At 43.7% G+C, this 27,500-nt stretch overlaps 1 protein-coding gene across 1 annotated transcript in view; it reads left to right on the top strand.

Moving 5' to 3' along the window:
* LOC139542280 (voltage-dependent T-type calcium channel subunit alpha-1H-like) overlaps positions 1-27,500 on the top strand; it is an 85,556-nt gene that overhangs the window by 21,877 nt on the left and 36,179 nt on the right. Inside the window, exons 2-4 of the mRNA XM_071347520.1 lie at positions 10,892-11,114; positions 12,405-12,477; positions 21,893-21,953. Of these exons, the coding sequence (XP_071203621.1) occupies positions 10,892-11,114; positions 12,405-12,477; positions 21,893-21,953 (357 nt within the window). The remainder of the gene's footprint in view (positions 1-10,891; positions 11,115-12,404; positions 12,478-21,892; positions 21,954-27,500) is intronic.

The raw sequence follows: 27,500 nt of genomic DNA, 5'->3' as shown, positions 1-27,500 counted from the left end.
CTCTATATGTTCCTTACCTCCTGTCTCTAGCTGGTATATATTCCCCTCTATATGTTCCTTACCTCCTGTCTCTAGCTGGTATATATTCCCCTCTATATGTTCCTTACCTCCTGTCTCTAGCTGGTATATATTCCCCTCTATATGTTCCTTACCTCCTGTCTCTAGCTGGTATATATTCCCCTCTATATGTTCCTTACCTCCTGTCTCTAGCTGGTATATATTCCCCTCTATATGTTCCTTACCTCCTGTCTCTAGCTGGTATATATTCCCCTCTATATGTTCCTTACCTCCTGTCTCTAGCTGGTATATATTCCCCTCTATATGTTCCTTACCTCCTGTCTCTATGCTGGTATATATTCCCCTCTATATGTTCCTTACCTCCTGTCTCTAGCTGGTATATATTCCCCTCTATATGTTCCTTACCTCCTGTCTCTAGCTGGTATATATTCCCCTCTATATGTTCCTTACCTCCTGTCTCTAGCTGGTATATATTCCCCTCTATATATTCCTTACCTCCTGTCTCTAGCTGGTATATATTCCCCTCTATATATTCCTTACCTCCTGTCTCTAGCTGGTATATATTCCCCTCTATATGTTCCTTACCTCCTGTCTCTAGCTGGTATATATTCCCCTCTATATGTTCCTTACCTCCTGTCTCTAGCTGGTATATATTCCCCTCTATATGTTCCTTACCTCCTGTCTCTATGCTGGTATATATTCCCCTCTATATGTTCCTTACCTCCTGTCTCTAGCTGGTATATATTCCCCTCTATATGTTCCTTACCTCCTGTCTCTAGCTGGTATATATTCCCCTCTATATGTTCCTTACCTCCTGTCTCTAGCTGGTATATATTCCCCTCTATATGTTCCTTACCTCCTGTCTCTAGCTGGTATATATTCCCCTCTATATGTTCCTTACCTCCTGTCTCTAGCTGGTATATATTCCCCTCTATATGTTCCTTACCTCCTGTCTCTAGCTGGTATATATTCCCCTCTATATGTTCCTTACCTCCTGTCTCTAGCTGGTATATATTCCCCTCTATATGTTCCTTACCTCCTGTCTCTAGCTGGTATATATTCCCCTCTATATGTTCCTTACCTCCTGTCTCTAGCTGGTATATATTCTCCTCTATATGTTCCTTACCTCCTGTCTCTAGCTGGTATATATTCCCCTCTATATGTTCCTTACCTCCTGTCTCTAGCTGGTATATATTCCCCTCTATATGTTCCTTACCTCCTGTCTCTAGCTGGTATATATTCCCCTCTATATGTTCCTTACCTCCTGTCTCTAGCTGATATATATTCCCCTCTATATGTTCCTTACCTCCTGTCTCTAGCTGGTATATATTCCCCTCTATATGTTCCTTACCTCCTGTCTCTATGCTGGTATATATTCCCCTCTATATGTTCCTTACCTCCTGTCTCTATGCTGGTATATATTCCCCTCTATATGTTCCTTATCTCCTGTCTCTAGCTGGTATATATTCCCCTCTATATGTTCCTTACCTCCTGTCTCTAGCTGGTATATATTCCCCTCTATATGTTCCTTACCTCCTGTCTCTATGCTGGTATATATTCCCCTCTATATGTTCCTTACCTCCTGTCTCTATGCTGGTATATATTCCCCTCTATATGTTCCTTACCTCCTGTCTCTAGCTGGTATATATTCCCCTCTATATGTTCCTTACCTCCTGTCTCTAGCTGGTATATATTCCCCTCTATATGTTCCTTACCTCCTGTCTCTAGCTGGTATATATTCTCCTCTATATGTTCCTTACCTCCTGTCTCTAGCTGGTATATATTCCCCTCTATATGTTCCTTACCTCCTGTCTCTAGCTGGTATATATTCCCCTCTATATGTTCCTTACCTCCTGTCTCTATGCTGGTATATATTCCCCTCTATATGTTCCTTACCTCCTGTCTCTAGCTGGTATATATTCCCCTCTATATGTTCCTTACCTCCTGTCTCTATGCTGGTATATATTCCTCTCTATATGTTCCTTACCTCCTGTCTCTAGCTGGTATATATTCCCCTCTATATGTTCCTTACCTCCTGTCCCTAGCTGGTATATATTCCCCTCTATATGTTCCTTACCTCCTGTCTCTAGCTGGTATATATTCCCCTCTATATGTTCCTTACCTCCTGTCTCTATGCTGGTATATATTCCCCTCTATATGTTCCTTACCTCCTGTCTCTAGCTGGTATATATTCCCCTCTATATGTTCCTTACCTCCTGTCTCTAGCTGGTATATATTCCCCTCTATATGTTCCTTACCTCCTGTCTCTATGCTGGTATATATTCCCCTCTATATGTTCCTTACCTCCTGTCTCTAGCTGGTATATATTCCCCTCTATATGTTCCTTACCTCCTGTCTCTAGCTGGTATATATTCCCCTCTATATGTTCCTTACCTCCTGTCTCTAGCTGGTATATATTCCCCTCTATATGTTCCTTACCTCCTGTCTCTATGCTGGTATATATTCCCCTCTATATGTTCCTTACCTCCTGTCTCTAGCTGGTATATATTCCCCTCTATATGTTCCTTACCTCCTGTCTCTAGCTGGTATATATTCCCATCTATATGTTCCTTAACTCCTGTCTCTAGCTGGTATATATTCCCCTCTATATGTTCCTTACCTCCTGTCTCTAGCTGGTATATATTCCCCTCTATATGTTCCTTACCTCCTGTCTCTAGCTGGTATATATTCCCCTCTATATGTTCCTTACCTCCTGTCTCTAGCTGGTATATATTCCCCTCTATATGTTCCTTACCTCCTGTCTCTAGCTGGTATATATTCCCCTCTATATGTTCCTTACCTCCTGTCTCTAGCTGGTATATATTCCCCTCTATATGTTCCTTACCTCCTGTCTCTAGCTGGTATATATTCCCCTCTATATGTTCCTTACCTCCTGTCTCTATGCTGGTATATATTCCCCTCTATATGTTCCTTACCTCCTGTCTCTAGCTGGTATATATTCCCCTCTATATGTTCCTTACCTCCTGTCTCTAGCTGGTATATATTCCCCTCTATATGTTCCTTACCTCCTGTCTCTATGCTGGTATATATTCCCCTCTATATGTTCCTTACCTCCTGTCTCTAGCTGGTATATATTCCCCTCTATATGTTCCTTACCTCCTGTCTCTAGCTGGTATATATTCCCCTCTATATGTTCCTTACCTCCTGTCTCTAGCTGGTATATATTCCCCTCTATATGTTCCTTACCTCCTGTCTCTATGCTGGTATATATTCCCCTCTATATGTTCCTAACCTCCTGTCTCTATGCTGGTATATATTCCCCTCTATATGTTCCTTACCTCCTGTCTCTAGCTGGTATATATTCCCCTCTATATGTTCCTTACCTCCTGTCTCTAGCTGGTATATATTCCCCTCTATATGTTCCTTACCTCCTGTCTCTAGCTGGTATATATTCCCCTCTATATGTTCCTTACCTCCTGTCTCTAGCTGGTATATATTCCCCTCTATATGTTCCTTACCTCCTGTCTCTATGCTGGTATATATTCCCCTCTATATGTTCCTTACCTCCTGTCTCTAGCTGGTATATATTCCCCTCTATATGTTCCTTACCTCCTGTCTCTAGCTGGTATATATTCCCCTCTATATGTTCCTTACCTCCTGTCTCTAGCTGGTATATATTCCCCTCTATATGTTCCTTACCTCCTGTCTCTAGCTGGTATATATTCCCCTCTATATGTTCCTAACCTCCTGTCTCTATGCTGGTATATATTCCCCTCTATATGTTCCTTACCTCCTGTCTCTATGCTGGTATATATTCCCCTCTATATGTTCCTTACCTCCTGTCTCTAGCTGGTATATATTCCCCTCTATATGTTCCTTACCTCCTGTCTCTAGCTGGTATATATTCCCCTCTATATGTTCCTTACCTCCTGTCTCTAGCTGGTATATATTCCCCTCTATATGTTCCTTACCTCCTGTCTCTAGCTGGTATATATTCCCCTCTATATGTTCCTTACCTCCTGTCTCTAGCTGGTATATATTCCCCTCTATATGTTCCTTACCTCCTGTCTCTAGCTGGTATATATTCCCCTCTATATGTTCCTTACCTCCTGTCTCTAGCTGGTATATATTCCCCTCTATATGTTCCTTACCTCCTGTCTCTAGCTGGTATATATTCCCCTCTATATGTTCCTAACCTCCTGTCTCTAGCTGGTATATATTCCCCTCTATATGTTCCTTACCTCCTGTCTCTAGCTGGTATATATTCCCCTCTATATGTTCCTTACCTCCTGTCTCTAGCTGGTATATATTCCCCTCTATATGTTCCTTACCTCCTGTCTCTAGCCGGTATATATTCCCCTCTATATGTTCCTTACCTCCTGTCTCTAGCTGGTATATATTCCCCTCTATATGTTCCTAACCTCCTGTCTCTAGCTGGTATATATTCCCCTCTATATGTTCCTTACCTCCTGTCTCTAGCTGGTATATATTCCCCTCTATATGTTCCTTACCTCCTGTCTCTAGCTGGTATATATTCCCCTCTATATGTTCCTTACCTCCTGTCTCTAGCCGGTATATATTCCCCTCTATATGTTCCTTACCTCCTGTCTCTAGCTGGTATATATTCCCCTCTATATGTTCCTTACCTCCTGTCTCTATGCTGGTATATATTCCCCTCTATATGTTCCTTACCTCCTGCCTCTAGCTGGTATATATTCCCCTCTATATGTTCCTTATCTCCTGTCTCTAGCTGGTATATATTCCCCTCTATATGTTCCTTACCTCCTGTCTCTAGCTGGTATATATTCCCCTCTATATGTTCCTTACCTCCTGTCTCTAGCTGGTATATATTCCCCTCTATATGTTCCTAACCTCCTGTCTCTAGCTGGTATATATTCCCCTCTATATGTTCCTTACCTCCTGTCTCTAGCTGGTATATATTCCCCTCTATATGTTCCTTACCTCCTGTCTCTAGCTGGTATATATTCCCCTCTATATGTTCCTTACCTCCTGTCTCTAGCTGGTATATATTCCCCTCTATATGTTCCTTACCTCCTGTCTCTAGCTGGTATATATTCCCCTCTATATGTTCCTTACCTCCTGTCTCTAGCTGGTATATATTCCCCTCTATATGTTCCTTACCTCCTGTCTCTAGCTGGTATATATTCCCCTCTATATGTTCCTTACCTCCTGTCTCTAGCTGGTATATATTCCCATCTATATGTTCCTTAACTCCTGTCTCTAGCTGGTATATATTCCCCTCTATATGTTCCTTACCTCCTGTCTCTAGCTGGTATATATTCCCCTCTATATGTTCCTTACCTCCTGTCTCTAGCTGGTATATATTCCCCTCTATATGTTCCTTACCTCCTGTCTCTATGCTGGTATATATTCCCCTCTATATGTTCCTTACCTCCTGTCTCTAGCTGGTATATATTCCCCTCTATATGTTCCTTACCTCCTGTCTCTAGCTGGTATATATTCCCCTCTATATGTTCCTTACCTCCTGTCTCTAGCTGGTATATATTCCCCTCTATATGTTCCTTACCTCCTGTCTCTAGCTGGTATATATTCCCCTCTATATGTTCCCTACCTCCTGTCTCTAGCTGGTATATATTCCCCTCTATATGTTCCTTACCTCCTGTCTCTAGCTGGTATATATTCCCCTGTATATATTCCTTACCTCCTGTCTCTAGCTGGTATATATTCCCCTCTATATGTTCCTTACCTCCTGTCTCTATGCTGGTATATATTCCCCTCTATATGTTCCTAACCTCCTGTCTCTAGCTGGTATATATTCCCCTCTATATGTTCCTTACCTCCTGTCTCTAGCTGGTATATATTCCCCTCTATATGTTCCTTACCTCCTGTCTCTAGCTGGTATATATTCCCCTCTATATGTTCCTTACCTCCTGTCTCTAGCTGGTATATATTCCCCTCTATATGTTCCTTACCTCCTGTCTCTAGCTGGTATATATTCCCCTCTATATGTTCCTTACCTCCTGTCTCTAGCTGGTATATATTCCCCTCTATATGTTCCTTACCTCCTGTCTCTAGCTGGTATATATTCCCCTCTATATGTTCCTTACCTCCTGTCTCTAGCTGGTATATATTCCCCTCTATATGTTCCTTACCTCCTGTCTCTATGCTGGTATATATTCCCCTCTATATGTTCCTTACCTCCTGTCTCTATGCTGGTATATATTCCCCTCTATATGTTCCTTACCTCCTGTCTCTAGCTGGTATATATTCCCCTCTATATGTTCCTTAACTCCTGTCTCTAGCTGGTATATATTCCCCTCTATATGTTCCTTACCTCCTGTCTCTAGCTGGTATATATTCCCCTCTATATGTTCCTTACCTCCTGTCTCTAGCTGGTATATATTCCCCTCTATATGTTCCTTACCTCCTGTCTCTAGCTGGTATATATTCCCCTCTATATGTTCCTTACCTCCTGTCTCTATGCTGGTATATATTCCCCTCTATATGTTCCTTACCTCCTGTCCCTAGCTGGTATATATTCCCCTCTATATGTTCCTTACCTCCTGTCTCTAGCTGGTATATATTCCCCTCTATATGTTCCTTACCTCCTGTCTCTAGCTGGTATATATTCCCCTCTATATGTTCCTTACCTCCTGTCTCTAGCTGGTATATATTCCCCTCTATATGTTCCTTACCTCCTGTCTCTAGCTGGTATATATTCCCCTCTATATGTTCCTTACCTCCTGTCTCTAGCTGGTATATATTCCCCTCTATATGTTCCTTACCTCCTGTCTCTAGCTGGTATATATTCCCCTGTATATATTCCTTACCTCCTGTCTCTAGCTGGTATATATTCCCCTCTATATGTTCCTTACCTCCTGTCTCTATGCTGGTATATATTCCCCTCTATATGTTCCTTACCTCCTGTCTCTAGCTGGTATATATTCCCCTCTATATGTTCCCTACCTCCTGTCTCTAGCTGGTATATATTCCCCTCTATATGTTCCTTACCTCCTGTCTCTAGCTGGTATATATTCCCCTCTATATGTTCCTTACCTCCTGTCTCTAGCTGGTATATATTCCCCTCTATATGTTCCCTACCTCCTGTCTCTAGCTGGTATATATTCCCCTCTATATGTTCCCTACCTCCTGTCTCTAGCTGGTATATATTCCCCTCTATATGTTCCTTACCTCCTGTCTCTAGCTGGTATATATTCCCCTGTATATATTCCTTACCTCCTGTCTCTAGCTGGTATATATTCCCCTCTATATGTTCCTTACCTCCTGTCTCTAGCTGGTATATATTCCCCTCTATATGTTCCTTACCTCCTGTCTCTAGCTGGTATATATTCCCCTCTATATGTTCCTTACCTCCTGTCTCTAGCTGGTATATATTCCCCTGTATATATTCCTTACCTCCTGTCTCTAGCTGGTATATATTCCCCTCTATATGTTCCTTACCTCCTGTCTCTATGCTGGTATATATTCCCCTCTATATGTTCCTTACCTCCTGTCTCTAGCTGGTATATATTCCCCTCTATATGTTCCTTACCTCCTGTCTCTAGCTGGTATATATTCCCCTCTATATGTTCCTTACCTCCTGTCTCTATGCTGGTATATATTCCCCTCTATATGTTCCTTACCTCCTGTCTCTATGCTGGTATATATTCCCCTCTATATGTTCCTTACCTCCTGTCTCTAGCTGGTATATATTCCCCTCTATATGTTCCTTACCTCCTGTCTCTAGCTGGTATATATTCCCCTCTATATGTTCCTTACCTCCTGTCTCTACCTGGTATATATTCCCCTCTATATGTTCCTTACCTCTTGTCTCTAGCTGGTATATATTCCTCTCTATATGTTCCTTACCTCCTGTCTCTATGCTGGTATATATTCCCCTCTATATGTTCCTTACCTCCTGTCTCTAGCTGGTATATATTCCCCTCTATATGTTCCTTACCTCCTGTCTCTATGCTGGTATATATTCCCCTCTATATGTTCCTTACCTCCTGTCTCTAGCTGGTATATATTCCCCTCTATATGTTCCTTACCTCCTGTCTCTAGCTGGTATATATTCCCCTCTATATGTTCCTTACCTCCTGTCTCTATGCTGGTATATATTCCCCTCTATATGTTCCTTACCTCCTGTCTCTAGCTGGTATATATTCCCCTCTATATGTTCCTTACCTCCTGTCTCTATGCTGGTATATATTCCCCTCTATATGTTCCTTACCTCCTGTCTCTAGCTGGTATATATTCCCCTCTATATGTTCCTTACCTCCTGTCTCTAGCTGGTATATATTCCCCTCTATATGTTCCTTACCTCCTGTCTCTAGCTGGTATATATTCCCCTCTATATGTTCCTTACCTCCTGTCTCTAGCTGGTATATATTCCCCTCTATATATTCCTTACCTCCTGTCTCTATGCTGGTATATATTCCCCTCTATATGTTCCTTACCTCCTGTCTCTAGCTGGTATATATTCCCCTCTATATGTTCCTTACCTCCTGTCTCTAGCTGGTATATATTCCCCTCTATATGTTCCTTACCTCCTGTCTCTAGCTGGTATATATTCCCCTCTATATGTTCCTTACCTCCTGTCTCTAGCTGGTATATATTCCCCTCTATATGTTCCTTACCTCCTGTCTCTAGCTGGTATATATTCCCCTCTATATGTTCCTTACCTCCTGTCTCTAGCTGGTATATATTCCCCTCTATATGTTCCTTACCTCCTGTCTCTATGCTGGTATATATTCCCCTCTATATGTTCCTTACCTCCTGTCTCTAGCTGGTATATATTCCCCTCTATATGTTCCTTACCTCCTGTCTCTAGCTGGTATATATTCCCCTCTATATGTTCCTTACCTCCTGTCTCTATGCTGGTATATATTCCCCTCTATATGTTCCTTACCTCCTGTCCCTAGCTGGTATATATTCCCCTCTATATGTTCCTTACCTCCTGTCTCTAGCTGGTATATATTCCCCTCTATATGTTCCTTACCTCCTGTCTCTATGCTGGTATATATTCCCCTCTATATGTTCCTTACCTCCTGTCTCTATGCTGGTATATATTCCCCTCTATATGTTCCTTACCTCCTGTCTCTAGCTGGTATATATTCCCCTCTATATGTTCCTTACCTCCTGTCTCTAGCTGGTATATATTCCCCTCTATATGTTCCTTACCTCCTGTCTCTAGCTGGTATATATTCCCCTCTATATGTTCCTTACCTCCTGTCTCTATGCTGGTATATATTCCCCTCTATATGTTCCTTACCTCCTGTCTCTAGCTGGTATATATTCCCCTCTATATGTTCCTTACCTCCTGTCTCTAGCTGGTATATATTCCCCTCTATATGTTCCTTACCTCCTGTCTCTATGCTGGTATATATTCCCCTCTATATGTTCCTTACCTCCTGTCTCTATGCTGGTATATATTCCCCTCTATATGTTCCTTACCTCCTGTCTCTAGCTGGTATATATTCCCCTCTATATGTTCCTTACCTCCTGTCTCTAGCTGGTATATATTCCCCTCTATATGTTCCTTACCTCCTGTCTCTACCTGGTATATATTCCCCTCTATATGTTCCTTACCTCCTGTCTCTAGCTGGTATATATTCCCCTCTATATATTCCTTACCTCCTGTCTCTATGCTGGTATATATTCCCCTCTATATGTTCCTTACCTCCTGTCTCTAGCTGGTATATATTCCCCTCTATATGTTCCTTACCTCCTGTCTCTAGCTGGTATATATTCCCCTCTATATGTTCCTTACCTCCTGTCTCTAGCTGGTATATATTCCCCTCTATATGTTCCTTACCTCCTGTCTCTAGCCGGTATATATTCCCCTCTATATGTTCCTTACCTCCTGTCTCTATGCTGGTATATATTCCCCTCTATATGTTCCTTACCTCCTGTCTCTATGCTGGTATATATTCCCCTCTATATGTTCCTTACCTCCTGTCTCTATGCTGGTATATATTCCCCTCTATATGTTCCTTACCTCCTGTCTCTATGCTGGTATATATTCCCCTCTATATGTTCCTTACCTCCTGTCTCTATGCTGGTATATATTCCCCTCTATATGTTCCTTACCTCCTGTCTCTATGCTGGTATATATTCCCCTCTATATGTTCCTTACCTCCTGTCTCTAGCTGGTATATATTCCCCTCTATATGTTCCTTACCTCCTGTCTCTAGCTGGTATATATTCCCCTCTATATGTTCCTTACCTCCTGTCTCTAGCTGGTATATATTCCCCTCTATATGTTCCTTACCTCCTGTCTCTAGCTGGTATATATTCCCCTCTATATGTTCCTTACCTCCTGTCTCTATGCTGGTATATATTCCCCTCTATATATTCCTTAACTGTCTCCACGTGGTTTGAGCGTGTCTCTATGCTGGTATATATTCCCCTGTATATATTCCTTAACTCCTGTCTCTAGCTGGTATATATTCCCCTGTATATATTCCTTAACTCCTGTCTCCACGTGGTTTGAGCGTGTCTCTATGCTGGTATATATTCCCCTCTATATATTCCTTAACTCCTGTCTCCACGTGGTTTGAGCGTGTCTCTATGCTGGTATATATTCCCCTGTATATATTCCTTAACTCCTGTCTCCACGTGGTTTGAGCGTGTCTCTATGCTGGTATATATTCCCCTCTATATATTCCTTAACTGTCTCCACGTGGTTTGAGCGTGTCTCTATGCTGGTATATATTCCCCTGTATATATTCCTTAACTCCTGTCTCCACTTGGTTTGAGCGTGTCTCTATGCTGGTATATATTCCCCTGTATATATTCCTTAACTCCTGTCTCCACTTGGTTTGAGCGTGTCTCTATGCTGGTATATATTCCCCTGTATATATTCCTTAACTCCTGTCTCTAGCTGGTATATATTCCCCTCTATATGTTCCTTACCTCCTGTCTCTAGCTGGTATATATTCCCCTCTATATATTCCTTAACTCCTGTCTCCACTTGGTTTGAGCGTGTCTCTAGCTGGTATATATTCCCCTGTATATATTCCTTAACTCCTGTCTCCACGTGGTTTGAGCGTGTCTCTATGCTGGCGATTCTTCTGAACTGTGTGACGTTGGGGATGTTCCAGCCCTGTGACGACGTTCACTGTCTCAACAACCGCTGCTCCTTCCTGCAGGTAAGTTGACCTGCTCCTTCCTACAGGTAAGTTGACCTGCTCCTTCCTGCAGGTAAGTTGACCTGCTCCTTCCTACAGGTAAGTTGACCTGCTCCTTCCTACAGGTAAGTTGACCTGCTCCTTCCTGCAGGTAAGTTGACCTGCTCCTTCCTACAGGTAAGTTGACCTGCTCCTTCCTACAGGTAAGTTGACCTGCTCCTTCCTACAGGTAAGTTGACCTGCTCCTTCCTACAGGTAAGTTGACCTGCTCCTTCCTACAGGTAAGTTGACCTGCTCCTTCCTGCAGGTAAGTTGACCTGCTCCTTCCTACAGGTAAGTTGACCTGCTCCTTACGTACAATGTACCCTTATTAACCCTTATTTGGACAGTGAAGCTAACGTTTATATGTAAAGTTGGCTCTATACTGTATACTCTATACTGCTGCATTTTGGATAAAAAGAGATCTAGGGTTTCATATGAGACAACAGTACAGACTTGTCATCAAGATGTTGAACAGAACCACTGATTGGTTGAAGGGTTAACCACGAGATGTTGTCACGTTCTGACCTTTATTTTTCCTTTGTTTTGTCTTTATTTAGTATGGGCTTGGGGTGGGCAGTCTATGTTTTGTGTTTCTATGTTTAGGTTTCTGATTCTCAATCAGAGGCAGGTGTCGTTAGTTGTCTCTGATTGAGAATCATACTTAGGTAGCCTGGGTTTCACTTTTGGTTTGTGGTTGTTTGTTTCCTGTGTCAGTGTTTGTGTCACACGGGACTGTTTCGGTTATATTCATTTTGTTATTTTGTATTGTGTCATGTTCAGTTTATTCTATTAAAATCATGGACACTTACCACGTTGCGTTTTGGTCCGATCCCTGCTACACCTATGTTACGTTACATTACAGGAAGTATAGGAGAATATTTTTAGGGTTTTGTGGGAAAACAGCAGTGCCAGTCCCAGCAGTGGGGTTAAAGGGTTCAGAGGTCAGAGACAGAATTATCCCAGAATGCACTCCTCTGGGGTTAAAACATTTCTGCTATGAACATCACTGTGAATTTAAATAACATTACATAAACAACTACAGTACTCACTGCTTTCCTCTGTCTGTCTGTCCGTCCGTCCGTCCGTCCGTCCGTCTGTCTGTCTTTGTGCATCTGTACATTAATTTGTGTGTGTCTCTCTCTTTGTGTGTGTGTGTGTGTGTATGTATGTATGTATGTATGTGTGTGTGTGTGTGTGTGTGTGTGTGTGTGTGTGTGTGTGTGTGTGTGTGTGTGTCTGTGTCTGTGTGTGTGTGTGTGTGTGTGTTAGGCTCTAGATGACGGTATCTTCGTGTTCTTCGCGGTGGAGATGCTGATGAAGATGGTGGCTCTGGGTGTTCTAGGTAGGTGACATCTTAAAGTGGAATTTCAAAGTTTAGAATAAAAAAAATATGAAAAATACCTGCTCTAAAACCTCTCATTCCTCCAACAGAGACGTTTCTATAGTAGAACAGGCCTGAATGTCCTCTCATTCTCCAACAGAGACGTTTCTATAGTAGAACAGACCTGAATGTCCTCTCATTCTCCAACAGAGACGTTTCTATAGTAGAACAGACCTGAATGTCCTCTCATTCTCCAACAGAGACGTTTCTATAGTAGAACAGACCTGAATGTCCTCTCATTCTCCAACAGAGACGTTTCTATAGTAGAACAGACCTGAATGTCCTCTCATTCTCCAACAGAGACGTTTCTATAGTAGAACAGACCTGAATGTCCTCTCATTCTCCAACAGAGACGTTTCTATAGTAGAACAGACCTGAATGTCCTCTCATTCTCCAAAAGAGACGTTTCTATAGTAGAACAGACCTGAATGTCCTCTCATTCTCCAACAGAGACGTTTCTATAGTAGAACAGACCTGAATGTCCTCTCATTCTCCAACAGAGACGTTTCTATAGTAGAACAGACCTGAATGTCCTCTCATTCTCCAACGGAGACGTTTCTATAGTAGAACAGACCTGAATGTCCTCTCATTCTCCAACGGAGACGTTTCTATAGTAGAACAGACCTGAATGTCCTCTCATTCTCCAACAGAGACGTTTCTATAGTAGAACAGACCTGAATGTCCTCTCATTCTCCAACAGAGACGTTTCTATAGTAGAACAGACCTGAATGTCCTCTCATTCTCCAACAGAGACGTTTCTATAGTAGAACAGGCCTAAATGTCCTCTCATTCTCCAACAGAGACGTTTCTATAGTAGAACAGACCTGAATGTCCTCTCATTCTCCAACAGAGACGTTTCTATAGTAGAACAGACCTGAATGTCCTCTCATTCTCCAACGGAGACGTTTCTATAGTAGAACAGACCTGAATGTCCTCTCATTCTCCAACAGAGACGTTTCTATAGTAGAACAGACCTGAATGTCCTCTCATTCTCCAACGGAGACGTTTCTATAGTAGAACAGACCTGAATGTCCTCTCATTCTCCAACAGAGACGTTTCTATAGTAGAACAGACCTGAATGTCCTCTCATTCTCCAACAGAGACGTTTCTATAGTAGAACAGACCTGAATGTCCTCTCATTCTCCAACGGAGACGTTTCTATAGTAGAACAGACCTGAATGTCCTCTCATTCTCCAACGGAGACGTTTCTATAGTAGAACAGACCTGAATGTCCTCTCATTCTCCAACGGAGACGTTTCTATAGTAGAACAGACCTGAATGTCCTCTCATTCTCCAACAGAGACGTTTCTATAGTAGAACAGACCTGAATGTCCTCTCATTCTCCAACAGAGACGTTTCTATAGTAGAACAGACCTAAATGTCCTCTCATTCTCCAACAGAGACGTTTCTATAGTAGAACAGACCTGAATGTCCTCTCATTCTCCAACAGAGACGTTTCTATAGTAGAACAGACCTGAATGTCCTCTCATTCTCCAACAGAGACGTTTCTATAGTAGAACAGACCTAAATGTCCTCTCATTCTCCAACAGAGACGTTTCTATAGTAGAACAGACCTGAATGTCCTCTCATTCTCCAACAGAGACGTTTCTATAGTAGAACAGACCTGAATGTCCTCTCATTCTCCAACAGAGACGTTTCTATAGTAGAACAGACCTGAATGTCCTCTCATTCTCCAACAGAGACGTTTCTATAGTAGAACAGACCTGAATGTCCTCTCATTCTCCAACAGAGACGTTTCTATAGTAGAACAGACCTGAATGTCCTCTCATTCTCCAACAGAGACGTTTCTATAGTAGAACAGACCTAAATGTCCTCTCATTCTCCAACAGAGACGTTTCTATAGTAGAACAGACCTGAATGTCCTCTCATTCTCCAACAGAGACGTTTCTATAGTAGAACAGACCTGAATGTCCTCTCATTCTCCAACAGAGACGTTTCTATAGTAGAACAGACCTGAATGTCCTCTCATTCTCCAACAGAGACGTTTCTATACTAGAACAGACCTGAATGTCCTCTCATTCTCCAACAGAGACGTTTCTATAGTAGAACAGACCTGAATGTCCTCTCATTCTCCAACAGAGACGTTTCTATAGTAGAACAGACCTGAATGTCCTCTCATTCTCCAACAGAGACGTTTCTATAGTAGAACAGACCTGAATGTCCTCTCATTCTCCAACAGAGACGTTTCTATAGTAGAACAGACCTGAATGTCCTCTCATTCTCCAACAGAGACGTTTCTATAGTAGAACAGACCTGAATGTCCTCTCATTCTCCAACAGAGACGTTTCTATAGTAGAACAGACCTGAATGTCCTCTCATTCTCCAACAGAGACGTTTCTATAGTAGAACAGACCTGAATGTCCTCTCATTCTCCAACAGAGACGTTTCTATAGTAGAACAGACCTGAATGTCCTCTCATTCTCCAACAGAGACGTTTCTATAGTAGAACAGACCTAAATGTCCTCTCATTCTCCAACAGAGACGTTTCTATAGTAGAACAGACCTGAATGTCCTCTCATTCTCCAACAGAGACGTTTCTATAGTAGAACAGACCTGAATGTCCTCTCATTCTCCAACAGAGACGTTTCTATAGTAGAACAGACCTGAATGTCCTCTCATTCTCCAACAGAGACGTTTCTATAGTAGAACAGACCTGAATGTCCTCTCATTCTCCAACAGAGACGTTTCTATAGTAGAACAGACCTGAATGTCCTCTCATTCTCCAACAGAGACGTTTCTATAGTAGAACAGACCTGAATGTCCTCTCATTCTCCAACAGAGACGTTTCTATAGTAGAACAGACCTGAATGTCCTCTCATTCTCCAACAGAGACGTTTCTATAGTAGAACAGACCTAAATGTCCTCTCATTCTCCAACAGAGACGTTTCTATAGTAGAACAGACCTGAATGTCCTCTCATTCTCCAACAGAGACGTTTCTATAGTAGAACAGACCTGAATGTCCTCTCATTCCTCCAACAGAGACGTTTCTATAGTAGAACAGGCCTAAATGTCCTCTCATTCTCCAACAGAGAAGTTTCTATAGTAGAACAGACCTGAATGTCCTCTCATTCTCCAACAGAGACGTTTCTATAGTAGAACAGACCTGAATGTCCTCTCATTCTCCAACAGAGACGTTTCTATAGTAGAACAGACCTAAATGTCCTCTCATTCTCCAACAGAGACGTTTCTATAGTAGAACAGACCTGAATGTCCTCTCATTCTCCAACAGAGACGTTTCTATAGTAGAACAGACCTGAATGTCCTCTCATTCTCCAACAGAGACGTTTCTATAGTAGAACAGACCTGAATGTCCTCTCATTCTCCAACAGAGACGTTTCTATAGTAGAACAGACCTAAATGTCCTCTCATTCTCCAACAGAGACGTTTCTATAGTAGAACAGACCTGAATGTCCTCTCATTCTCCAACAGAGACGTTTCTATAGTAGAACAGACCTGAATGACCTCTCATTCTCCAACAGAGACGTTTCTATAGTAGAACAGACCTGAATGTCCTCTCATTCTCCAACAGAGACGTTTCTATAGTAGAACAGACCTGAATGTCCTCTCATTCTCCAACAGAGACGTTTCTATAGTAGAACAGGCCTAAATGTCCTCTCATTCTCCAACAGAGACGTTTCTATAGTAGAACAGACCTGAATGTCCTCTCATTCTCCAACAGAGACGTTTCTATAGTAGAACAGACCTGAATGTCCTCTCATTCTCCAACAGAGACGTTTCTATAGTAGAACAGACCTGAATGTCCTCTCATTCTCCAACAGAGACGTTTCTATAGTAGAACAGACCTGAATGTCCTCTCATTCTCCAACAGAGACGTTTCTATAGTAGAACAGACCTGAATGTCCTCTCATTCTCCAACAGAGACGTTTCTATAGTAGAACAGACCTGAATGTCCTCTCATTCTCCAACAGAGACGTTTCTATAGTAGAACAGACCTGAATGTCCTCTCATTCTCCAACAGAGACGTTTCTATAGTAGAACAGACCTGAATGTCCTCTCATTCTCCAACAGAGACGTTTCTATAGTAGAACAGACCTGAATGTCCTCTCATTCTCCAACAGAGACGTTTCTATAGTAGAACAGACCTGAATGTCCTCTCATTCTATCCCCAGACCATCAAGCTGCTGAATAGACACCACTAGTCAGCTGTTTCTACCCCCAGACCATCAGACTGCTGAATAGACACCACTAGTCAGCTGTTTCTACCCCCAGACCATCAGACTGCTGAATAGACACCACTAGTCAGCTGTTTCTACCCCCAGACCATCAGACTGCTGAATAGACACCACTAGTCAGCTGTTTCTACCATCAGACCATCAGACTGCTGAATAGACACCACTAGTCAGCTGTTTCTACCCTCAGACCATCAGACTGCTGAATAGACACCACTAGTCAGCTGTTTCTATCCCCAGACCATCAGGCTGCTGAATAGACACCACTAGTCAGCTGTTTCTACCATCAGACCATCAGGCTGCTGAATAGACACCACTAGTCAGCTGTTTCTACCCCCAGACCATCAGACTGCTGAATAGACACCACTAGTCAGCTGTTTCTACCCCCAGACCATCAGACTGCTGAATAGACACCACTAGTCAGCTGTTTCTACCCCCAGACCATCAGGCTGCTGAATAGACACCACTAGTCAGCTGTTTCTACCCCCAGACCATCAGGCTGCTGAATAGACACCACTAGTCAGCTGTTTCTACCACCAGACCATCAGACTGCTGAATAGACACCACTAGTCAGCTGTTTCTACCCCCAGACCATCAGACTGCTGAATAGACACCACTAGTCAGCTGTTTCTACCCCCAGACCATCAGGCTGCTGAATAGACACCACTAGTCAGCTGTTTCTACCCCCAGACCATCAGGCTGCTGAATAGACACCACTAGTCAGCTGTTTCTACCACCAGACCATCAGACTGCTGAATAGACACCACTAGTCAGCTGTTTCTACCCCCAGACCATCAGACTGTTGAATAGACACCACTAGTCAGCTGTTTCTACCCCCAGACCATCAGACTGCTGAATAGACACCACTAGTCAGCTGTTTCTACCCCCAGACCATCAGACTGCTGAATAGACACCACTAGTCAGCTGTTTCTACCATCAGACCATCAGGCTGCTGAATAGACACCACTAGTCAGCTGTTTCTACCCTCAGACCATCAGGCTGCTGAATAGACACCACTAGTCAGCTGTTTCTACCCTCAGACCATCAGGCTGCTGAATAGACACCACTAGTCAGCTGTTTCTACCCTCAGACCATCAGGCTGCTGAATAGACACCACTAGTCAGCTGTTTCTACCCCCAGACCATCAGGCTGCTGAATAGACACCACTAGTCAGCTGTTTCTACCCCCAGACCATCAGACTGTTGAATAGACACCACTAGTCAGCTGTTTCTACCCCCAGACCATCAGACTGCTGAATAGACACCACTAGTCAGCTGTTTCTACCATCAGACCATCAGGCTGCTGAATAGACACCACTAGTCAGCTGTTTCTACCCCCAGACCATCAGGCTGCTGAATAGACACCACTAGTCAGCTGTTTCTACCACCAGACCATCAGGCTGCTGAATAGACACCACTAGTCAGCTGTTTCTACCCTCAGACCATCAGGCTGCTGAATAGACACCACTAGTCAGCTGTTTCTACCCCCAGACCATCAGGCTGCTGAATAGACACCACTAGTCAGCTGTTTCTACCATCAGGCTGCTGAATAGACACCACTAGTCAGCTGTTTCTACCCCCAGACCATCAGGCTGCTGAATAGACACCACTAGTCAGCTGTTTCTACCCCCAGACCATCAGGCTGCTGAATAGACACCACTAGTCAGCTGTTTCTACCCCCAGACCATCAGGCTGCTGAATAGACACCACTAGTCAGCTGTTTCTACCCCCAGACCATCAGACTGCTGAATAGACACCACTAGTCAGCTGTTTCTACCCCCAGACCATCAGGCTGCTGAATAGACACCACTAGTCAGCTGTTTCTACCATCAGACTGCTGAATAGACACCACTAGTCAGCTGTTTCTACCATCAGACTGCTGAATAGACACCACTAGTCAGCTGTTTCTATCCCCAGACCATCAGACTGCTGAATAGACACCACTAGTCAGCTGTTTCTACCCCCAGACCATCAGGCTGCTGAATAGACACCACTAGTCAGCTGTTTCTACCATCAGACTGCTGAATAGACACCACTAGTCAGCTGTTTCTACCCCCAGACCATCAGACTGCTGAATAGACACCACTAGTCAGCTGTTTCTACCCCCAGACCATCAGACTGCTGAATAGACACCACTAGTCAGCTGTTTCTCCCCCCAGACCATCAGGCTGCTGAATAGACACCACTAGTCAGCTGTTTCTACCCCCAGACCATCAGGCTGCTGAATAGACACCACTAGTCAGCTGTTTCTACCCCCAGACCATCAGACTGCTGAATAGACACCACTAGTCAGCTGTTTCTACCATCAGACCATCAGGCTGCTGAATAGACACCACTAGTCAGCTGTTTCTACCATCAGGCTGCTGAATAGACACCACTAGTCAGCTGTTCCTACCCCCAGACCATCAGACTGCTGAATAGACACCACTAGTCAGCTGTTTCTACCCCCAGACCATCAGGCTGCTGAATAGACACCACTAGTCAGCTGTTTCTACCCCCAGACCATCAGACTGCTGAATAGACACCACTAGTCAGCTGTTTCTACCCCCAGACCATCAGACTGCTGAATAGACACCACTAGTCAGCTGTTTCTACCCCCAGACCATCAGGCTGCTGAATAGACACCACTAGTCAGCTGTTTCTACCCCCAGACCATCAGGCTGCTGAATAGACACCACTAGTCAGCTGTTTCTACCCCCAGACCATCAGACTGCTGAATAGACACCACTAGTCAGCTGTTTCTACCCCCAGACCATCAGACTGCTGAATAGACACCACTAGTCAGCTGTTTCTACCCCCAGACCATCAGACTGCTGAATAGACACCACTAGTCAGCTGTTTCTACCCCCAGACCATCAGACTGCTGAATAGACACCACTAGTCAGCTGTTTCTACCCCCAGACCATCAGACTGCTGAATAGACACCACTAGTCAGCTGTTTCTACCCCCAGACCATCAGACTGCTGAATAGACACCACTAGTCAGCTGTTTCTACCCCCAGACCATCAGACTGCTGAATAGACACCACTAGTCAGCTGTTTCTACCCCCAGACCATCAGACTGCTGAATAGACACCACTAGTCAGCTGTTTCTACCCCCAGACCATCAGACTGCTGAATAGACACCACTAGTCAGCTGTTTCTACCCCCAGACCATCAGACTGCTGAATAGACACCACTAGTCAGCTATTTCTACCCCCAGACCATCAGACTGTTGAATAGACACCACTAGTCAGCTGTTTCTACCCCCAGACCATCAGACTGCTGAATAGACACCACTAGTCAGCTGTTTCTACCTCCAGACCATCAGACTGCTGAATAGACACCACTAGTCAGCTGTTTCTACCATCAGACCATCAGACTGCTGAATAGACACCACTAGTCAGCTGTTTCTACCCCCAGACCATCAGGCTGCTGAATAGACACCACTAGTCAGCTGTTTCTACCCCCAGACCATCAGACTGCTGAATAGACACCACTAGTCAGCTGTTTCTATCCCCAGACCATCAGACGGCTGAATAGACACCACTAGTCAGCTGTTTCTACCATCAGGCTGCTGAATAGACACCACTAGTCAGCTGTTTCTATCCCCAGACCATCAGACTGCTGAATAGACACCACTAGTCAGCTGTTTCTACCCCCAGACCATCAGACTGCTGAATAGACACCACTAGTCAGCTGTTTCTACCCCCAGGCCATCAGACTGCTGAATAGACACCACTAGTCAGCTGTTTCTACCCCCAGACCATCAGACTGCTGAATAGACACCACTAGTCAGCTGTTTCTACCCCCAGACCATCAGACTGCTGAATAGACACCACTAGTCAGCTGTTTCTACCCCCAGACCATCAGACTGCTGAATAGACACCACTAGTCAGCTGTTCCTACCCCCAGACCATCAGACTGCTGAATAGACACCACTAGTCAGCTGTTTCTACCCCCAGACCATCAGACTGTTGAATAGACACCACTAGTCAGCTGTTTCTACCCCCAGACCATCAGACTGCTGAATAGACACCACTAGTCAGCTGTTTCTACCCCCAGACCATCAGGCTGCTGAATAGACACCACTAGTCAGCTGTTTCTACCCTCAGACCATCAGACTGCTGAATAGACACCACTAGTCAGCTGTTTCTACCCCCAGACCATCAGACTGCTGAATAGACACCACTAGTCAGCTGTTTCTACCCCCAGACCATCAGACTGCTGAATAGACACCACTAGTCAGCTGTTTCTACCCCCAGACCATCAGACTGCTGAATAGACACCACTAGTCAGCTGTTTCTACCACCAGACCATCAGACTGCTGAATAGACACCACTAGTCAGCTGTTTCTACCCCCAGACCATCAGACTGCTGAATAGACACCACTAGTCAGCTGTTTCTACCCCCAGACCATCAGACTGTTGAATAGACACCACTAGTCAGCTGTTTCTACCCCCAGACCATCAGACTGCTGAATAGACACCACTAGTCAGCTGTTTCTACCACCAGACCATCAGACTGCTGAATAGACACCACTAGTCAGCTGTTTCTACCCCCAGACCATCAGTCTGCTGAATAGACACCACTAGTCAGCTACTTGCTCCCACTGTCTCCCTCCTACCCCCCGGACCCTGTACATGTGACTAATAAACTCTAAACTAAAACTCTGTCTGATTGGTTGTAGCTTCCCCACAGTTAAATGAACCACCTTCAGTTTAATCTCACTGAGCAAAGACTTTATGCATATATATATATATATATATATATATAGATATATATATATATTATATAGTACATGTTTGATTATTTAATGTATTATGTTAACTCCTCAAATACTGTGGAGTGAAACTTTAATTATTATTGTGATATTATTTAAATCATGTTTAACTCTAATTAATTAATATTATTAATATAACATGATTTAAATACATGTTTCTACCTGTATTTAATTAATATTATTAATATAACATGATTTACATACAAGTTTCTATCTATATTTAATTAATATTATTAATATAACATGATTTAAATACAAGTTTCTTTCTGTATTTAATTAATATTATTATTATAACATGATTTAAATACATTTTTCCACCTGTTTTTAATTGATATTATTAATTTAACATGATTTAAATACATGTTTCTACCTGTATTTAAATAATATTATTATTAACCGTGTAGGTCAGAAGGGTTACCTTGGCGACACCTGGAACAGACTGGACTTCTTCATCGTTATCGTCGGGTCAGTGTTGGACAGAACACACACACACACACACACACACACACACACACACACACACACACACACACACACACACACACACACACACACACACACACACACACACACACACACACACACACACACACACACACACACACACACACACACACACACACACACACACACACACACAAACACAAACAAACAAACAAACAAACAAACAAACAAACAAACACTTGGGTTTCCCAGACGCAGATTAAACCTAGTCCTGAAGTAAAAGGCTTGGGTTTCCCAGACGCAGATTAAACCTAGTCCTGGACTAAAAGGCTTGGGTTTCCCAGACGCAGATTAAACCTAGTCCTGGACTAAAAGGCTTGGGTTTCCCAGACGCAGATTAAACCTAGTCCTGGACTAAAAGGCTTGGGTTTCCCAGACGCAGATTAAACCTAGTCCTGGACTAAAAGGCTTGGGTTTCCCAGACGCAGATTAAACCTAGTCCTGGACTAAAAGGCTTGGGTTTCCCAGACGCAGATTAAACCTAGTCCTTTACTAAAAGACTTGGGTTTCCCAGATGAAGATTAAACCTGGTCCTTTACTAAAAGGCTTGGGTTTCCCAGACGCAGATTAAATCTAGTCCTTGACTAAAAGGCTTGGGTTTCCCAGACGCAGATTAAACCTAGTCCTGGACTAAAAGGCTTGTGTTTCCCAGACGCAGATTAAACCTAGTCCTGGACTAAAAGGCTTGGGTTTCCCAGATGCAGATTAAACCTAGTCCTGGACTAAAATGCTTGGGTTTCCCAGACGCAGATTAAACCTAGTCCTGGACTAAAAGGCTTGGGTTTCCCAGACGCAGATTAAACGTAGTCCTGGACTAAAAGGCTTTGGTTTCCCAAACGCAGATTAAACCTAGTCCTGGACTAAAAGGCTTTGGTTTCCCAGACGCAGATTAAACCTAGTCCTGGACTAAAAGGCTTGGGTTTCCCAGATGCAGATTAAACCTAGTCCTGGACTAAAAGGCTTGGGTTTCCCAGACGCAGATTAAACCTAGTCCTGGACTAAAAGGCTTGGGTTTCCCAGATGCAGATTAAACCTAGTCCTTTACTAAAAGACTTGGGTTTCCCAGATGAAGATTAAACCTAGTCCTTTACTAAAAGGCTTGGGTTTCCCAGACGCAGATTAAATCTAGTCCTTGACTAAAAGTTTTGGGTTTCCCAGACGCAGATTAAACCTAGTCCTGGACTAAAAGGCTTGTGTTTCCCAGACGCAGATTAAACCTAGTCCTGGACTAAAAGGCTTGGGTTTCCCAGATGCAGATTAAACCTAGTCCTGGACTAAAAGGCTTGGGTTTCCCAGATGCAGATTAAACCTAGTCCTGGACTAAAAGGCTTGGGTTTCCCAGACGCAGATTAAACCTAGTCCTGGACTAAAAGGCTTGGGTTTCCCAGACGCAGATTAAACCTAGTCCTGGACTAAAAGGCTTTGGTTTCCCAGACGCAGATTAAACCTAGTCCTGGACTAAAAGGCTTGGGTTTCCCAGATGCAGATTAAACCTAGTCCTGGACTAAAAGGCTTGGGTTTCCCAGATGCAGATTAAACCTAGTCCTGGACTAAAACGCTTGGGTTTCCCAGATGCAGATTAAACCTAGTCCTGGACTAAAAGGCTTGTGTTTCCCAGATGCAGATTAAACCTAGTCCTGGACTAAAACGCTTGGGTTTCCCAGATGCAGATTAAACCTAGTCCTTTACTAAAAGGCTTGGGTTTCCCAGATGCAGATTAAACCTAGTCCTGGACTAAAATGCTTGGGTTTCCCAGACGCAGATTAAACCTAGTCCTGGACTAAAAGGCTTGGGTTTCCCAGACGCAGATTAAACCTAGTCCTGGACTAAAAGGCTTTGGTTTCCAGACGCAGATTAAACCTAGTCCTGGACTAAAAGGCTTTGGTTTCCCAGACGCAGATTAAACCTAGTCCTGGACTAAAAGGCTTGGGTTTCCCAGATGCAGATTAAACCTAGTCCTGGACTAAAAGGCTTGGGTTTCCCAGACGCAGATTAAACCTAGTCCTGGACTAAAAGGCTTGGGTTTCCCAGACGCAGATTAAACCTAGTCCTTTACTAAAAGACTTGGGTTTCCCAGATGAAGATTAAACCTAGTCCTTTACTAAAAGGCTTGGGTTTCCCAGACGCAGATTAAATCTAGTCCTTGACTAAAAGTTTTGGGTTTCCCAGACGCAGATTAAACCTAGTCCTGGACTAAAAGGCTTGTGTTTCCCAGACGCAGATTAAACCTAGTCCTGGACTAAAAGGCTTGGGTTTCCCAGATGCAGATTAAACCTAGTCCTGGACTAAAAGGCTTGGGTTTCCCAGACGCAGATTAAACCTAGTCCTGGACTAAAAGGCTTGGGTTTCCCAGACGCAGATTAAACCTAGTCCTGGACTAAAAGGCTTTGGTTTCCCAGACGCAGATTAAACCTAGTCCTGGACTAAAAGGCTTGGGTTTCCCAGATGCAGATTAAACCTAGTCCTGGACTAAAAGGCTTGTGTTTCCCAGATGCAGATTAAACCTAGTCCTGGACTAAAACGCTTGGGTTTCCCAGATGCAGATTAAACCTAGTCCTGGACTAAAAGGCTTGTGTTTCCCAGATGCAGATTAAACCTAGTCCTGGACTAAAACGCTTGGGTTTCCCAGATGCAGATTAAACCTAGTCCTGGACTAAAAGGCTTGTGTTTCCCAGATGCAGATTAAACCTAGTCCTGGACTAAAACGCTTGGGTTTCCCAGATGCAGATTAAACCTAGTCCTTTACTAAAAGGCTTGGGTTTCCCAGATGCAGATTAAACCTAGTCCTGGACTAAAACGCTTGGGTTTCCCAGATGCAGATTAAACCTAGTCCTTTACTAAAAGGCTTGGGTTTCCCAGATGCAGATTAAACCTAGTCCTGGACTAAAAGGCTTGGGTTTCCCAGACGCAGATTAAACCTAGTCCTGGACTAAAAGGCTTGGGTTTCCCAGACGCAGATTAAACCTAGTCCTGGACTAAAAGGCTTGGGTTTCCCAGACGCAGATTAAACCTAGTCCTGGACTAAAAGGCTTGGGTTTCCCAGACGCAGATTAAACCTAGTCCTGGACTAAAAGGCTTGTGTTTCCTAGACGCAGATTAAACCTATTCCTGGACTAAAAGGCTTGGGTTTCCCAGACGCAGATTAAACCTAGTCCTGGACTAAAAGTCTTGGGTTTCCCAGGACACAGATTAAACCTAGTCCTGGATTAAAAGGCTTGGGTTTCTTAGACGCAGATTAAACCTAGTCCTGGACTAAAAGGCTTGGGTTTCCCAGACGCAGATTAAACCTAGTCCTGGACTAAAAGGCTTGGGTTTCCCAGACGCAGATTAAACCTAGTCCTGGACTAAAAGGCTTGGGTTTCCCAGACGCAGATTAAACCTAGTCCTGGACTAAAAGGCTTGTGTTTCCCAGACGCAGATTAAACCTAGTCCTGGACTAAAAGGCTTTGGTTTCCCAGACGCAGATTAAACCTAGTCCTGGACTAAAAGGCTTGGGTTTCCCAGACGCAGATTAAACCTAGTCCTGGACTAAAAGTCTTGGCTTTCCCAGACACAGATTAAACCTAGTCCTGGATTAAAAGGCTTGGGTTTCTTAGACGCAGATTAAACCTAGTCCTGGACTAAAAGGCTTGGGTTTCCCAGATGCAGATTAAACCTAGTCCTGGAGTAAAAGGCTTGGGTTTCCCAGACGCAGATTAAACCTAGTCCTGGACTAAAAGGCTTGGGTTTCCCAGATGCAGATTAAACCTAGTCCTGGACTAAAAGGCTTGGGTTTCCCAGACGCAGATTAAACCTAGTCCTGGACTAAAAGGCTTGGGTTTCCCAGACGCAGATTAAACCTAGTCCTGGACTAAAAGGCTTGGGTTTCCCAGACGCAGATTAAACCTAGTCCTGGACTAAAAGGCTTGGGTTTCCCAGACGCAGATTAAACCTAGTCCTGGACTAAAAGGCTTGTGTTTCCCAGACGCAGATTAAACCTAGTCCTGGACTAAAGGGCTTTGGTTTCCCAGACGCAGATTAAACCTAGTCCTGGACTAAAAGGCTTGGGTTTCCCAGATGCAGATTAAACCTAGTCCTGGACTAAAAGGCTTGGGTTTCCCAGACGCAGATTAAACCTAGTCCTGGACTAAAAGGCTTGGGTTTCCCAGACGCAGATTAAACCTAGTCCTGGACTAAAAGGCTTGGGTTTCCCAGATGCAGATTAAACCTAGTCCTGGACTAAAAGGCTTGGGTTTCCCAGACGCAGATTAAACCTAGTCCTGGACTAAAAGGCTTGGGTTTCCCAGACGCAGATTAAACCTAGTCCTTTACTAAAAGACTTGGGTTTCCCAGATGAAGATTAAACCTAGTCCTTTACAAAAAGGCTTGGGTTTCCCAGACGCAGATTAAATCTAGTCCTTGACTAAAAGTTTTGGGTTTCCCAGACGCAGATTAAACCTAGTCCTGGACTAAAAGGCTTGTGTTTCCCAGACGCAGATTAAACCTAGTCCTGGACTAAAAGGCTTGGGTTTCCCAGATGCAGATTAAACCTAGTCCTGGACTAAAAGGCTTGGGTTTCCCAGACGCAGATTAAACCTAGTCCTGGACTAAAAGGCTTGGGTTTCCCAGACGCAGATTAAACCTAGTCCTTTACTAAAAGACTTGGGTTTCCCAGATGAAGATTAAACCTAGTCCTTTACAAAAAGGCTTGGGTTTCCCAGACGCAGATTAAATCTAGTCCTTGACTAAAAGTTTTGGGTTTCCCAGACGCAGATTAAACCTAGTCCTGGACTAAAAGGCTTGTGTTTCCCAGACGCAGATTAAACCTAGTCCTGGACTAAAAGGCTTGGGTTTCCCAGATGCAGATTAAACCTAGTCCTGGACTAAAAGGCTTGGGTTTCCCAGACGCAGATTAAACCTAGTCCTGGACTAAAAGGCTTGGGTTTCCCAGACGCAGATTAAACCTAGTCCTGGACTAAAAGGCTTTGGTTTCCCAGACGCAGATTAAACCTAGTCCTGGACTAAAAGGCTTGGGTTTCCCAGACGCAGATTAAACCTAGTCCTGGACTAAAAGGCTTTGGTTTCCCAGACGCAGATTAAACCTAGTCCTGGACTAAAAGGCTTGGGTTTCCCAGATGCAGATTAAACCTAGTCCTGGACTAAAAGGCTTGTGTTTCCCAGATGCAGATTAAACCTAGTCCTGGACTAAAATGCTTGGGTTTCCCAGATGCAGATTAAACCTAGTCCTGGACTAAAAGGCTTGTGTTTCCCAGATGCAGATTAAACCTAGTCCTGGACTAAAACGCTTGGGTTTCCCAGATGCAGATTAAACCTAGTCCTTTACTAAAAGGCTTGGGTTTCCCAGATGCAGATTAAACCTAGTCCTGGACTAAAAGGCTTGGGTTTCCCAGACGCAGATTAAACCTAGTCCTGGACTAAAAGGCTTGGGTTTCCCAGACGCAGATTAAACCTAGTCCTGGACTAAAAGGCTTGTGTTTCCTAGACGCAGATTAAACCTATTCCTGGACT

This window comes from Salvelinus alpinus, chromosome 2 (genome assembly GCF_045679555.1).
Source record: "Salvelinus alpinus chromosome 2, SLU_Salpinus.1, whole genome shotgun sequence".
NCBI classification, from domain to species: Eukaryota; Metazoa; Chordata; class Actinopteri; order Salmoniformes; family Salmonidae; genus Salvelinus; species Salvelinus alpinus.
The sequence above is the reverse complement of the archived record's forward strand: the minus strand, read 5'-3'. Positions and strand labels throughout refer to the sequence as shown.